The 13,864-nt window shown below is 49.4% G+C and overlaps 2 protein-coding genes across 2 annotated transcripts; one reads left to right on the forward strand and one right to left on the reverse strand.

The window, feature by feature from the left end:
- Window positions 1-2,435: 2,435 nt before the first annotated feature.
- Window positions 2,436-4,344, forward strand: PCYB_103260 (soluble NSF attachment protein; the record flags this gene model as incomplete). The annotated part of the gene is made up of 5 exons (XM_004222875.1): window positions 2,436-2,707; window positions 3,156-3,278; window positions 3,419-3,596; window positions 3,744-3,822; window positions 3,976-4,344. The coding sequence occupies exons 1-5, from the start codon at window positions 2,560-2,562 to the stop codon at window positions 4,342-4,344; spliced, it is 897 nt and encodes a 298-aa protein (XP_004222923.1). The 5' UTR covers window positions 2,436-2,559.
- A 643-nt stretch (window positions 4,345-4,987) lies between these two features.
- PCYB_103270 (hypothetical protein) lies at window positions 4,988-13,534 on the reverse strand (the record flags this gene model as incomplete). Its single annotated transcript, XM_004222876.1, has 2 exons — window positions 4,988-7,142; window positions 7,500-13,534. 2 exons carry the CDS (start codon window positions 13,532-13,534, stop codon window positions 4,988-4,990), a joined length of 8,190 nt encoding a protein of 2,729 aa, XP_004222924.1.
- Between the last annotated feature and the right edge of the window lie 330 nt (window positions 13,535-13,864).

Below are 13,864 nucleotides of genomic sequence, written 5' to 3' on the forward strand. Positions count from 1 at the left end.
ATAAATATAAATATAAATGCATAAATACATAAATGCATAAATGCATAAATGCATAAATGCATAAATACTCAAATACACAAATACTCAAATACTCAATTACATACGTTCATATTTACATACCTTTGCGTGTGCCTAGATAAGCTCATGTGTGGTCGGATCGTCGCACTGGGAACCCCCCTTTTTGCCTGAGTCTGGAGAGAGAAGGCAACTGTTTTGCCGAGCGCTCGGGGTATTCTGCGTGTGCTGTGCCATTATGCATGCTCCCAGGAGCGAGGCGCCCCGACTGACCTCAGCTCTTTCGCAAACCTTAACACCAAGAGGAGCGTGTATTGGCAGTTGTAAATGCTTCTGATAAATGCCTTTTTACGGTGGGGGGGGATAGCACCCGGCATGAATGAGAAAGATCGGCGATTCAGGAGTGGGTTCAAGCGGGTTCGTGCTGGATCGTGCTCGTTCGTGCGGGTTCACGCCGATTGACGTTTCTTTTTACACGCTAACATGCTCGTTCACTTTTAATTTTCCCAGATGTTGCGGCGCAGCAGGGGGGAAGCCAAACGTGCGATTGGAGCGTTTTCTCGCCTCGGAGTGTCTAACGGGTGGTTGGCGCCATGTGATCATGCATAAATCCTCCGTTCTTGTTGCACACCACAGGTGGCACAAACATGAGGTATTGTATCTTTCGCGTTTGTCCCCTACTTTGGTTGTTAGTAGCGTAGCTCACCCGTTTTACCTCCTCGCTCAGCGATGTGCATAGCACAGTGAGAGTGCCTTAGCGCACTGATGAATAGAGAGCTGCCTATCGTTTAGTGACTCTTTTTTTTTTTTATCACGACCATCGATGGTTACTTCGATTTGGACGTGCGGGACACAGTGGAGTGGAATGCAAGCGGAAGGGGGGACACTCCATCCGATGAATTAGCACAGGGGAGCTGAACAAACGGCTTTTTTTTTTTTTTCTTCCCATATATTTTTTCGAGCTTGAATACGTGCAAATCTTTTGCTTATGTTGTGCGGGGGAGTTAAAAAACAAAAGTGCAGCAACGTCGCCCTTGGGAAGTCGCTAATGAATGCGTTTGCTTTGTACTTTATGTAGCTAATTTGACAACTGTTCATTCCGAATGGTGTGTAAGGGAGAGGGGGGTTGATTTTCCCCATTTGGAGCTCTGAGAGGTGCGAGAAGTTCGGGAGTCACATACAAGTTTAAATTAACCGTCCGTGGTGGGGGGGTCCAGAAAACGGAGAATCGAAAAATTACCTCCACTTGGCATTCTACACATATGAAAAATTTCCTTTTGCGCGTACATATCGATAGTGTTTCGACGTACCCACCAGTTATGTTCTCCCTTTAAAAGGAAGAGAAAAAAAGAAAAAAAAAAAAATTATTCAGTTTGCCTCAACAGGGTGACCCCCTTTTTTTGCTAATTTTTGCCTGAACCGTTCAGGTGAAAATGTTACGGGGAATGTTTTTTTTTTTTTATTTTATTTTTTTCCGTTGTATTACAAAGGCTCGATAAGTCGGTTATTCGTTGCGTTTTTTTAATTAGGACTTCATTTTATGGCCTTTCTTAGAAGTAATTTTTTTTTTTTCCGTTAAAGAAGAGACACGTGTAAAACACACCTTGTCCCGTTTAACAACTCGGTGGGGGTTTGTCCAGGTGGGGAAGTTTCATTGATGGTCTATTCTTATTTCAACTTCTCCACACCGTGAAGTAGCTGTGCAGAAGTATCTCTAACTGCACATGCACACAACTTCGTTCCATACGTGAGTTGCCCCTCATCCATTTTTCGCAAAAAAAGGGGAAGGGGGTGGACGGCAAACATCAAGTCGATAAGACCTTATAAAGGGAGAGAGACGTGTAACACCATGCATATCACGTAAAAAGAAAAAAAAAAGGGAGCAATAAAGCTATTTCACACATATATTTGTCCTTTCGCAAAAATATACATAATGAGTGTATTTTCCCCTCACGGGGGAAAAAGTCGCTGTGGGGAAAAGAGTCACCTCAAAAATATGCCTGAACAGTCAGGTAACTTTGGGGAATACAAACTCTGTAAAGCATTTCACCAAAACAAGGGGAAGTTGGAAGAGGAATCACATCCGGGGTGTCAAAACCAATTGTATATAAAAAATTCCTGAGACTTGGAAAAAATGCCATTGGAAGGGTTGTTTTGTGCTGCTTTGCAGTTAAATTAAACAGCTCTTGTGAATGCGGCAAAACGTTATGCCAGAATTGGGACGGATTGGAAAAATAACGCATGGAGGCAGCCAACTGGTAAAAAAAAAAAAAAAAAAAAAAAAAAATATGGGGAGTTTTGCCAAAACATGCTACTCTACGCTGCTTATATCACCATTGCGTAAGAGAGGATGACAGGAAAAGTTCAAGCATGGCAAAATTAAGGTGAATGTTCGATGCCATTTCGCGATCGCCATTTTTCCCCCTTAGCGAATTCGCTTATACGTGTACGATACGCGCGTTCGCTGCGCGCTTAAAGAACACACGCCGATTCGCGGCCGAAGGCGTGAGTACACGGTGAGATCCTTCCCACGCACATAATACAATGGAATACGAGGCAAGGGAGCTGGAAAAGAAGGCCGAACAGCTAAACAAGAAGGGGTTCCTCTCTTCCTTTTTTGGGGCCGACAATACGGACGAAATGATCAACTGCTACAACTTGGCGGCCAACAAGTACAAGCTGTGCCACAAATGTAAAGAAGCATTTTTTTCGTGAGCAATTTTGGGGTGAGACGGGACGGGGTGACACATGGCGCGATGGAGAAAGAGAGGTCTGGTCTTCCGTCCTCGTCTCCACGTCGTAGTTCCCGCTCGGAGGAACTCACACTGGTCGTGTGTGCAGGTGCACGCTGTGTTGCAACGCGCACGTGTGTTTATGTTGTACAGCGGGAGGTTCGTTGACTCGACCGTTAGTTGTCCCAGTCACTTGTTAACCCGACCGTTAGTTGTCCCAGTCACTTGTTGACCCGGTCGTTGGTTGCCCCAGTCACTTGTTGACCCGGTCGTTGGTTGTCCATGTCACTTGTTGACCCGGTCGTTGGTTGTCCATGTCACTTGTTGACCCGGTCGTTGTTTGTCACTACCCTTCATTAGCACTGCTACTCATTCACCCGCCCCCCTGGGCAACGACCCACCTTGCAGGGAAGGAGGCCACCGCATGCATCCTGAAGAACGCCGTGCTGCACAGAAACAACAATGAGACGAGCTACTGCGCGAATGCGTACTTGGAAGCGGGGAATATAGCCAAAAAATATGACAAACTGGGTAGGGACGCCCCCCTTGTATGAACTCGGCACACACACGCTTTTTTAACGCGACGTGATTGGTTTGAGCGCATCGCCACTAGGGTGTGCTCTGTGCTATGGCTTTATCATGATAGAGCTTCTTCCCCTTTTTCCATGCAGAGGCCATAAAATATATCGAAGAGGCTGTCAACATGTACGCAGCCATTGGGCGCTTCTCCAACTGCGGAAAGTGCGAAAAAAACGTCGCGGAAATTTACGAAGATCTGTACGAATATGGCAATGCGTCCAAGTACTACAAAAAAGCGGCATACTACTTCGAAATGGACGAATATTCCAAGTAATAAGTCAGCTAGCTGTTCAGCTAGCCAAAAGGAGAAAATAAAAAAAAAAAAAAAAAAAAATGCACTTTGCCTTACTTGTTCATGCGAAAATGCATTTTTAAGTGGCCCCATTACAAGCGCGTCATTTTGTAACTGTTTCATAGGTCCGTCTACACACAGTGCATCGTGAAGTACGCGGAGCTGAGTTCGCAGTACAGTGGGCAGCATGAGGAGGCCATCTCGGTAAGTAAGGAGGGGTGTGTGTACGGGAGTGTGTGGGGGGGATGCTCTCCATCGCGTTCGTGTGAAAATGTGAACATATGGATGTGTGCATACGAATGTACGCTTCTTAGTACGTATGCACATGTTTCTCCCCCTGATGTTTTCCCCGCGCAGATCTTCGAGAACGAAGCGGAGAAGGCCCTGAAGAGCACGCTGCTGCAGTACGGCGCGAGGGACTACTACATAAAGGCAGGCATTTTACACGTCGTGCTGGGGGACATGGTCAACGCGAAAATCTCAATCGACAAGTATTGCATGAACGACCCACGTTTTTTAAATTCAAGGGAGAAAAAGTTCCTGGAGAATATTATCGAGGCTGTGACAGAACAGGATGTAGAATACTTCGAGGAAGTTGTGCACGAGTATGACCGCATTACCAAGTTGGACAATTGGAAGGTACACTTTCTTTATCACATAAAATCCAAGATGAATGCTGAGCCGAATGTTGAGTTGACGGCGGATGGAGCGGTGGACTTAACGTAGCATGGTGAGGAGCATCGTATTGCGGTGCAATGCAGTTTGTGATGATATTGGAGAAAACACCCTTGAGTTCTTTTTTTTTTTTTTTTTTTGTGCGAGTCCTGGCGGAATAGCAGCGTTAGCTTTACTGCGAAAGCGTCTGGGACGTTTCTTCCCCCAGGAAGTCAATACCCTTTCGTAGGAACTCTCCGGGGAGGCCCTTTCCCACCTCTCATCATCTAGCCATTTTTAATTCTACAGCCATGTGGAGGAAAAAAAAAAAAAAAAAAAAAAAAAGAAAACTGCTCCATTTTTACGAAGCATTAACAAATTTTAATTTATGTCTTTACACGTTAAAAAAAAAGAAAAAGTTGTGCGTCATTTAACTTTGGGGACATTTGCGAAAGTGGAGGTGTGCCCGGTGGCCACATCAGAGGGGAAGGAGCTGCTGAGCGCGCTCTGCATTTGTCCAAGCAGAGGTGTCGGAAAGGAGGGCGGTCAAGTGGAGCGGTTAAAAACGGGTTGGAGAGCGGCCCTCTGGAGGGGTGCTTCCCACAGCGCTGCACATACAGAGCGCTACAAACACACCCCGTTGCATCCCCCAGCGGCTTATCGCTCCTCTGCTTATCGCTCCCCTGCTTACCGCCCTCATGCGCTGTTTAGCTGATCACTGAAGCCCGAACTGCGGGACGGGCGCCTTCCCCTTTGGATTTTGCGCGTCGTTCTTCTTGAGGAGCTCCAAGTACACCTGCTGCTGCTCCTTTATTCGGACGAGGCCCCTTTGTATGAGTATCTGCTCCTGCAGCTTCTTCTTCAGCTCTTCGTTGCCTTTTTTTTCTAGTTCCATTTTCTTGGCAATTTCGTCCAAGTACTTATATGACCCGTCGGCATCACGTGCGTTGTCCTTCTTGTGTTCTTTAGGGAAACCTGCACGGGGATGTAGGTGCTTCTCCCCCGAATTCGTGTGGTGCGATCCGCTATGCTCTTCGCTTGTACAACCACTGACACCACTTCGTGCCATGGTGTCACCTGAGGATCTCTCCGAGCTGGGATGCTTTCCAGATATGCTTGCGCAGAAAACACGTCCTTCCGTTTCATCATCTGAATGACTTGGTGACAACCTGAAGGTTCCCTCTTCGTGTAAGGTGTGCGATTCGTTGCTTTCCTTTCGCACCGCATCGGAGTTTATCGTGTGCGCACTTCCGTTCAGGTAGCTGTTGGCATCTCCCCCGTTCTCTTCCACACAGTTCGTGCTTTTGCGAAGGAGGACGCCTTGCCCTGACGCGTTTTTCCTTGGCACATTTCTGTACGCAAGGGGGGGTTGTTCCTCCGCGTCCGCCTCGTCGTCGGCGTCACCAGAGTGGTCAGCAGAGTGGTCAGCAGAGTGGTCAGCAGAGTGGTCATCAGAGTGGTCATCAGAGTGGTCATCAGAGTGGTCAGCTTCGTCGTCCTCTTCGCTGCCAGTTTGGTCGTCCTCTTCACCGTCAGCTTCGTCCTCTTCTTCGATGCCAACTTCGTCCTCTTCTTCACCGTCAGCTTCGTCCTCTTCTTCGATGCCAGCTTCGTCCTCTACGTCTACTCCACTTTCCTTCTTTTCCTCCTCCTCATCCTCCTCCTCTACTTCCCCCTCTTCACTTCCGATCTCGCTCTCCTCTTCCATCTCCTCCTCCCCTTCGCCACTTCCAATTTCTTCCTCCTCGCTTTCGACCTCTTCTTCGTCCTCTTCCACGTCTACCTCGCTTTCCTCTTCTTCCTCTTCTTCCTCTTCCTCCACCTCTCTTTCCACCTCTTCTTCGTCTACTCCACTTTCCTCTTCTTCCTCTTCTTCCACGTCTACTCCGCTTTCCTCTTCCACCTCTTCCTCATCCTCCACCTCTTCCTCATCCTCCACCTCTTCCTCATCTTCCACCTCTTCCTCCTCGTCTACTTCGCTCTCCTCTTCCTCCTCCCCCCAAGGGAGCATCGAATAATCCTCACGAGAGCCCTTTTCCCCGTGTGTGTCCCTTTTCTGTTCCTTCCCCTCCCCTCGCTGCACCTCCGTTCTCTGCATGATGCTTCCCCCCTTCTTAGCTTCTCGGTTTGTCTCTCCCTGCACCGTTGCCAACCTATTCATGTACACATACTCAGACGTGCCACTCACATCTTCAGGTGCGTTACGCATCGGTAGAGGTGTCTTATCCCAGTGGGTACTTCCCATGTTACTTACGTACCTCTCACTTGGGGTTATGATACCATTTGTAGTTTTCCTCGGTCCACTGATGAGAACGGACCGATTATATTGCACCACATTGGGTGCATTAACAAAAGGGAGTCCCGTTTCTTTCTTTCCCAACTCGGTAGTCATAGGAGGAACAGCTCCCATCATTGTTTGAGTAGTCGTTCCGTTCACTAGGAAGGGTTGCTTATTCGTTATATCCACATGGGGATGACTCTTTGGGATCTTCATTTTGGAGGAGAGTTCTAGTGGATTCCCCCGTGACATGTCCGTTGCATACTTATCGAACTGCGTTTCGTTTGTTCTCCTCGTGAAATACTTTTCGTTCTGATACCTTTGGATTGAGCCACTTGGCATGGTCCTACTGTCGCTGAGGTTGGCTGCACCGCCGGGAATTCCCCACTTAGGGTCCCCCCGACTGCTACATCGCGAGGGAATCCTCCGTTGCACCACGTCTTCATCTTCCACCTCGCTCACGTGGTGTAAGCAGCCTCCCCTACTGGCAACGCAGTTGTAGTCACTCACGAGACCATTCGCGAAGTTACTCACGTAGCTACTCACTTGGGAGGGGAGGTCCTTCTTTCCCGGATCCGCCACTTCGTCCCCCCTACACGGAAACGTCGCGAGAAGGTTTCCCATAAGGGGTGAGCAGTTCCTCTTTACCACGTGCGTCTCTATGCATCCTTTCGCTGCGCTTTCCCCTGGAGCGTCTCCACTGGTACCGAGCGTCGGGGGTGGTGGGCCGTCTCGTCTGTCTCCTCCACTACCACGGTCGAAGCTGCCTCGTTCGCCTCGTTCGCTTCGTTCGTTTTGCCCATTCTGCCCATTCTGCCCGTTTTGCCCATTCTGCCCGTTTTGCCCATTCTGCCCGTTTTGCCCATTCTGCCCGTTTTGCCCCTTTGGTTCGCCTCCCCCCCCGTTTCCGCCCCCCATCTGGGCCCCGCTCCTCGAGTGGCGCACGTACCTCATGGGCTTCACGTGCAGATCCGCGACCCTACTGCACATGACTCCATTGCGCGTGTTGCAATAGCCATTCACCTGTTTAGCCACCCTCGGAATGAACCCCACGTTGCAAATCGTTCCTCCATTTTTCATTACGTTAATGTTAGGGCAATGAGTGGAAAGGCTTCTTCTACCCTTCACAGACACATCTAAACAGGATCCATCTGTAAATAATGTGTTTCCTTGATTGAGTGCGTTACCTATGGTGGCAACCTTTTTCTGTGTGTTCTTCACAAAGCTAGTCATGGAGGGAAGGACGCATCCGTTGGATCTACCCAGGGAGGTACAACCACGTTCAAGATTCTTCACGTAACAATCGCTTGCACGTGCGTGTTGGTAATTCTTTCTAAAGAAAATGGGTACCTGAGTACTCATCACATTATTTGGGACCTTTTTTGAGCATGTTGGTATCTCTTTGTTTGGTCTTTCCACCTTGTTTTCTCCACTTTGATCTGCTTTCCCCTTTTCGTTTGTTCTTCTTATCCCAAAAAAGTTCAGAATAATGTTGGCGTAGGACTTTTTGGGGGGTGCTTCTTTGTTGACAGCTTCGATGGGGGTCGCTTCTTTGTTGGCAGCTTCGATAGGGGGTGCTTCTTTGTTGAGAGCTTCACTGGGGGGTGCTTCTTTGTTGAGAGCTTCACTGGGGGGTGCTTCTTTGTTGAGAGCTTCACTGGGGGGTGCTTCTTTGTTGACAGCTTCTCCGGGGGGCACTCCTTTCGTGACCGCTTCTCCTGGGGGCACTCCTTTCGTGACCGCTTCGCTGGGGGCCACTCCTTTCGGGACCGCTTCACCGCCCTCCTGACCGACGGGATGCCCACTCGTTGGCCCCCCATGGGTCGCATACCCGCACACGTTTACACACCCGCCGGAGGGTAGCCCCAGCGAGACGTCACCGCAGCGAAGACCAGCTAGGGGCTCTCCCCCCTGCATGCAATTCAAGTTGGACTTCGAGACATCAAGGAGGATGCTGCTGTCACATCGGAAGTCTCGGCACCTAGTAGTGAACCCATTATTATTCATGCACAGCGTAGATGTAGACACTCTTGGGGTCACGGAGGGGGCCCCTTGCGGGGATATGCCCTCACTCTGGTCAGCAGCTCCAGAAGTAGCACCATGACCAGAAGCAGCCGCAGCACCATGACCTGCTTTTTTAACCTCCCTGTGAGGGAGATGGTCCCAATCAGGTGGCTTCCCCGAGTTGATGGAAGGATCCCCCATCATAAAATTGGTCTTATTGGAAGGGAAGTTGGTCATATCAGTAATGTTGGTTCTTAGTCTACTGAACCCATTTTCTTCATTCGAGTTGCTACCATCACAGTGAATGGTGGTGGAGCTGATAGGCATTTTAACGTTCTCCTGTAATCCATCATCAGGCAGATGAACCTCTTTCTTCTCACCCATTAGAGTCACTCCTACAGGGCTTCGTGTATACTTACTCTCCAGATGTAGCAGATCCTTGTCTGCATCTACCCCATTGTCATACTTTGTGGGTTCATTCGGATCGGTGCCACCCAAGCAATTAATTTTACTAATGAAAGGATCCATCGAACCTTTAATTGCAATATTATTACACGTGATGATAGGGAAGCATGTCGGATTGGCCACTCCAAACAGGTTACTATTTAAACACGCCATGTTCTTCTGAACGTTCATCTTCCCTGTTGGATCTACATCTACATCTACAGAGTTACCTGCACGGTGGGGTGCTTGGAACTCACTCTGCGATTCCTTCACATAGCGTACTTCGTAGGAGTTAAAATTTCTGCTCTCTTGGATTTTATCCAATTTTAGCTTTGGGATAGGAATGACATTCTTGATCATTACGTAGTTGTCCTGGTTGGGTTCTATCAAAGGGGGCATCATCACCATGTTGTGTTTATCCGTTCCCCGTTTCTTCACCTCGTCTTCTTCTCCTTCTGCTTCTTCTCCTTCTCCTTCTCCTTCCCCTTTGTTGTTCGTGGCGACTGGGAAGCTATACGTGGTGGGTCTCCTGTTCATATCGTTGTAATCCGTTTGATGGGAGTTTTCCACTCTGTGTAGTGGGTTGTCAATCGGGGCCAACTTCACATCTGAGTGAAGCATTGCTGGTGCCTTCCTCATGGTGTTCTCCTTCAAGGGAGTCATCCCCACAAGGGTAGCTGTCCCTTTCTTATCATCATTTCTTAAGACGGATTCGCGAATATATTCGTTTCCATTTATCACCCCTAAGTATGCATCTAGTATATCCCCGACTGCATCATCTGTGTTGACCTTTGCACTTTCGACGTTGTGCTGATTCGCAGTCTTTAGTGTGTCTACTCTGGAGAGGGAGAGTCCTACACTGGGGGTCTTCCCGAGATTATTTTCTCTCATGTGCGCGTCCTGTGGGGGGTTCTCCACACTCTCCCCCTTTAGCAGTGCCCCTTCCAACGGGGCTGCTGCCTTCCCACACAACATAAAGTTATCACGAACGCTGAGAGTTCTATCGCAGGAGAGGAGTCCCCCCTCCGAGTCTTGCAGCGAGTCCTGCAACGAGTCCTGCAACGAGTCCTGCAAAGAGTCCTTCTCCTGGGAAGGTCTCTCCACAAAGGGATCCCTATGATGGTCCCCTCCATCTGCGAAAATTACCTTACTCCTCACAGTATCCCCAATAGCCTTCGCATCATATTCTTCGGACGTTCCCATCTCCACGTTGCTTACATTCACAGCTTGGAATCCACCACAAGGGTTGATTTTCTCCTCTGCAGCAAAACAGGTGGGGGGAGATACCCCTGTGCAGCTGTTCTCCTTGGTGAAGTCTCTCACTCTCTGTATGTTGTCACTAACGTATTGCTTCCAATTGGTCAGGTAGTCACTGCGGTAGTCGCTGCGGCAGTCGCTGCGGCAGTCGCTGCGGTAGTCACTGCGGCAGTCGCTGGGGTAGTTGCCGCAATAGTCGATGCACTTGTCGCCGCTGTTCCTGTACACGTGTCTCCCTTTCAGCTTCAAATTGACGCACTCATTTTGCACAACGTCGCAATTTTCACCTGCACAAGTCAGGCGAATTCCATGACCAGAAGAGCCATCCACTCTTTCGTTACTCTGGGAGACATACGAATTGACAACCGGTTCCTCTTCACAATAAAACTGGGATTCCATGTACCCTACAGCATTATCTCTCTTTGGGACGTTAATAATAATTTCGTAGACTCGTGGGGGAGGAGATCCTTTTGTTTGGGAAGTCTCTTCATTTTTACCTGACTTGTTCATAATTATTTGATCCATTCTTGTGTAGCTTTTTCGTTTAGGCATTTTTTCCAATGGGGATTTGTCTTCCGCTTCTAGGAAGTGTTTCCCTGGTTCGCACCAATTTGTTGTGTCTTTCGTTATGAAGGGTACCTCGTTTGTGTTACGGTGCTGCATGGGGGGGTGCCTCTCTTTCTTCGTCCCCTCTGTGAGGGGAGGGTCGTCCGTGCAGTAGAGGCCTCTTTTGATGTGCACGTGGTGATCGTAATCGTTCTCGTCGCTACTAGCGCTTCCGTTAGTCTGGTCGTCCTCGGAGAGCGCTGGGGAGGGGCGTCTAGCCAACGGGGCGATGCTACTCAGCTGATTGGTTGTACTCAGCGGATTGGTCTTACTCGGCTGACTGGTCCTACTCGGCTGACTGGTCCTACTCGGCTGACTGGTCCTACTCGGCTGACTAGTGCTCGCCTCACGTGCGGCGCTTTTCCGGACGGATGCCCTCTTCTTCTTTGGGACCGCTTTACTGTTCAACCTGCTGTGGGGCTTGGAGAAGGATGTCCTAGAACCGCCCCCCCTGAGGCTACCCCCTCTGAAGCTGCCCCCATCGAGGCTACCCCTCCAAGTGTTCTGCCTCGTTCTGCTCATCGAGTTGCTGTAATTTCTCAAATTCTTCACCCAGGAGTAGTTCTCATTAAGAGCCCCAATATGATACAGATCAAATTTGTTGTTAATAGAAGAGTTCATCCTTTTCGCGATGGAGATTTGCTCCTTCACCACTGTGTTCCAGAGGTTCTCGAATGCGTCGTCGTCCTCGTGCAGTTCTCCGTGCAGTTCTCCGTGCAGTTCTCCGTGCAGTGCTCCGTGCAGTGCTCCGTGCAGCTGGTCACTGGGGAGGTCTTCTCCGTACAGACCTCCTCCTGCTATATTCCCCTGGGAGGACTGAGCCAGCTTATTCATCCTCCTCAGCTCGTTTAGGAGGTATAATTTTTCTATCTTATTCATCATGCCAAGTTTATCCAGAACTCCCCTTTTGGACGACCTGGTCAAAGCGTTGCCCTCGGACATGGTTCGCTTCGCAGTGGACAGCGTCCTCTTCGTACCAGCTATATCTCTCTTCGTACCAGCTATATCTCTCTTCGTACCAGCTATATCTCTCTTCGAACTAGCTATATCTCTCTTCGAACTAGCTATATCTCTCTTCGAACCCAGTAGGGACTTCTTCCCACTCTGGGAGGTCCTGCCCCCCCCTCTGCTGGCCACTCTGCTGGCCCTTTTGCTGACCCTCTCGCTGGACCTCTCTCCGAACCTCTCCCCAGACCTCTTCTCTTGAATTGACCTTTGCGCACTCAGATTCTTGATAAATGACGAGACGGTGTGTCGCTCAAAATTCGGAATGGTTTTCTTCAAATTGACACAAGACGTCTGTCTCTTTAAGTTAAAGCATTCGTATTTTATCATTCTTCCGTTGCTACATCCTTGTGGCATGAGGTTACCTACGCTTAGGAGGTTACACGTACTGGAGTATTTGGTGTTATTTTTCCCACTGTGATTGTATGATGTGGAGAGACAAGCAGGTTGGTTCCCTTTGCTTTTCTTGTCCAGGAGTCCTTCTTTCGTTGGATATTCTTCATCTGTTCTTTCTCCTTTTTTTGACTCCTTCCTGTGCAGGGGATTGCTCTGCTTGGTGGGGAGGTGCGTGGGTTCGACTCCGCCATGGTTCGCTCTGTTCACTCCTCCATGCTTTGCCATGCTCACTCCGCCATGCTTGGCGCTCTTGGATCCACCCACCTTGGTTGCTTCCCCCGCTCCCCCCGCTCCCCCGTGCTCGTAATAGTACAGGCAGTTCCCCGAGGAGCGGTCACCTTCGGGGGGGTTACTCTCAGCGGGATCACTAAGGGCGGGTGTGCCATCGTAGAAGCAGCCTCGGTAATTCACTATGCGTCCCCTGGCACTGGTCGCTTCACTCGACGGGGCTGCCTTGATGGCGCCAACACTGCTAGCTTCGCCGCCCACTTCACTCCGTGTTGCGTCCTCCCCGTTCAACTTGGCGTTGATGCTGCTGCTGCTGTTCCTGCTCCTGCTTCTGCTCCTACTGCTTCTGCTCCTGCTTCTGCTCCTCCGCTGCTGCGTCCACCCCTGTTCCTTGGCCACCCCCCCAGTTGCGCCCTTAAAATTGGTCACGAATTCACGGCTACCCACCTGTCTCTGCGAGCACGAACGGATAAGATCGTTGAAGCGAACTGAGGTCTTCATCTTCACCTTATCATGATGGACTGATCTAGACCTGCCGTTTTTAATGGAAAATTTACGAAAGCAGCTCTCCCCCTTTGTCCCTTCCTCTCCACTTTGCCTATGGTATTTTTGTAAATTTTTTAAGTACTCTCTTTTTCTGAGTAGAAGTTCATCCGCTGTCTTTTGATATACATAAGGCACGGTTTTCCATTTGTCGCACTTTTTTATCATCTCAATTTTTTCCATCTCGACCTTGAGGATGTACATTGCCGTTTGGAGAGACACATCCTTCAGTGTCTGTATCTCCTTTATCTGTTTGTGTGCGGAAAGGAAGCTTTTTACGAGCGCGTTACGTGTGAGTTGGGCATCGGCATGGTTCTGCATGCTACTCCCTCGGGTGCCCTTCTCCCTCACGCTGCCTCCCCTCACGCCGCTTCCCCTCATGGCGCTTCCCCCCACGGCGCTCTTTCCATAGTGGCAGCTCAGAGCCCTCTGCTTCTTTTCCTCCTTTATGACCTCCTTTTTATTCTTAATGAGATCCACGATGTTATTGTACATGCTCATGGTGCACACATAGGGGGTGTAATGGTGGTGGTAGCAGGGCTGACAAACGGGTCGTTCTATCGGATAGCTGCGCGTGTCTGATACCGCACACACAAGGGGTAGAGAAAAGGGAACCAAACGGACGGAAAAAAAAAAATAATCTCAATAAAAATGCAAAGTGGAACGAGACAAGCGAGTTCGACGGCCCCATACACACCGAGAGCAAGTAGGACCGGGTGCACAATACACAGACGGGTAAAGTGGTTGCTCACGGAGAGGTGGGGTAGAGTTAAGAGCGTTACAACCAAGAAGGGATCCCCCTCACGCTGTCAAAGAAGGAAAAAAAAAAAA

This window comes from Plasmodium cynomolgi, chromosome 10, assembly GCF_000321355.1.
Source record: "Plasmodium cynomolgi strain B DNA, chromosome 10, whole genome shotgun sequence".
Taxonomy (NCBI): domain Eukaryota; phylum Apicomplexa; class Aconoidasida; order Haemosporida; family Plasmodiidae; genus Plasmodium; species Plasmodium cynomolgi.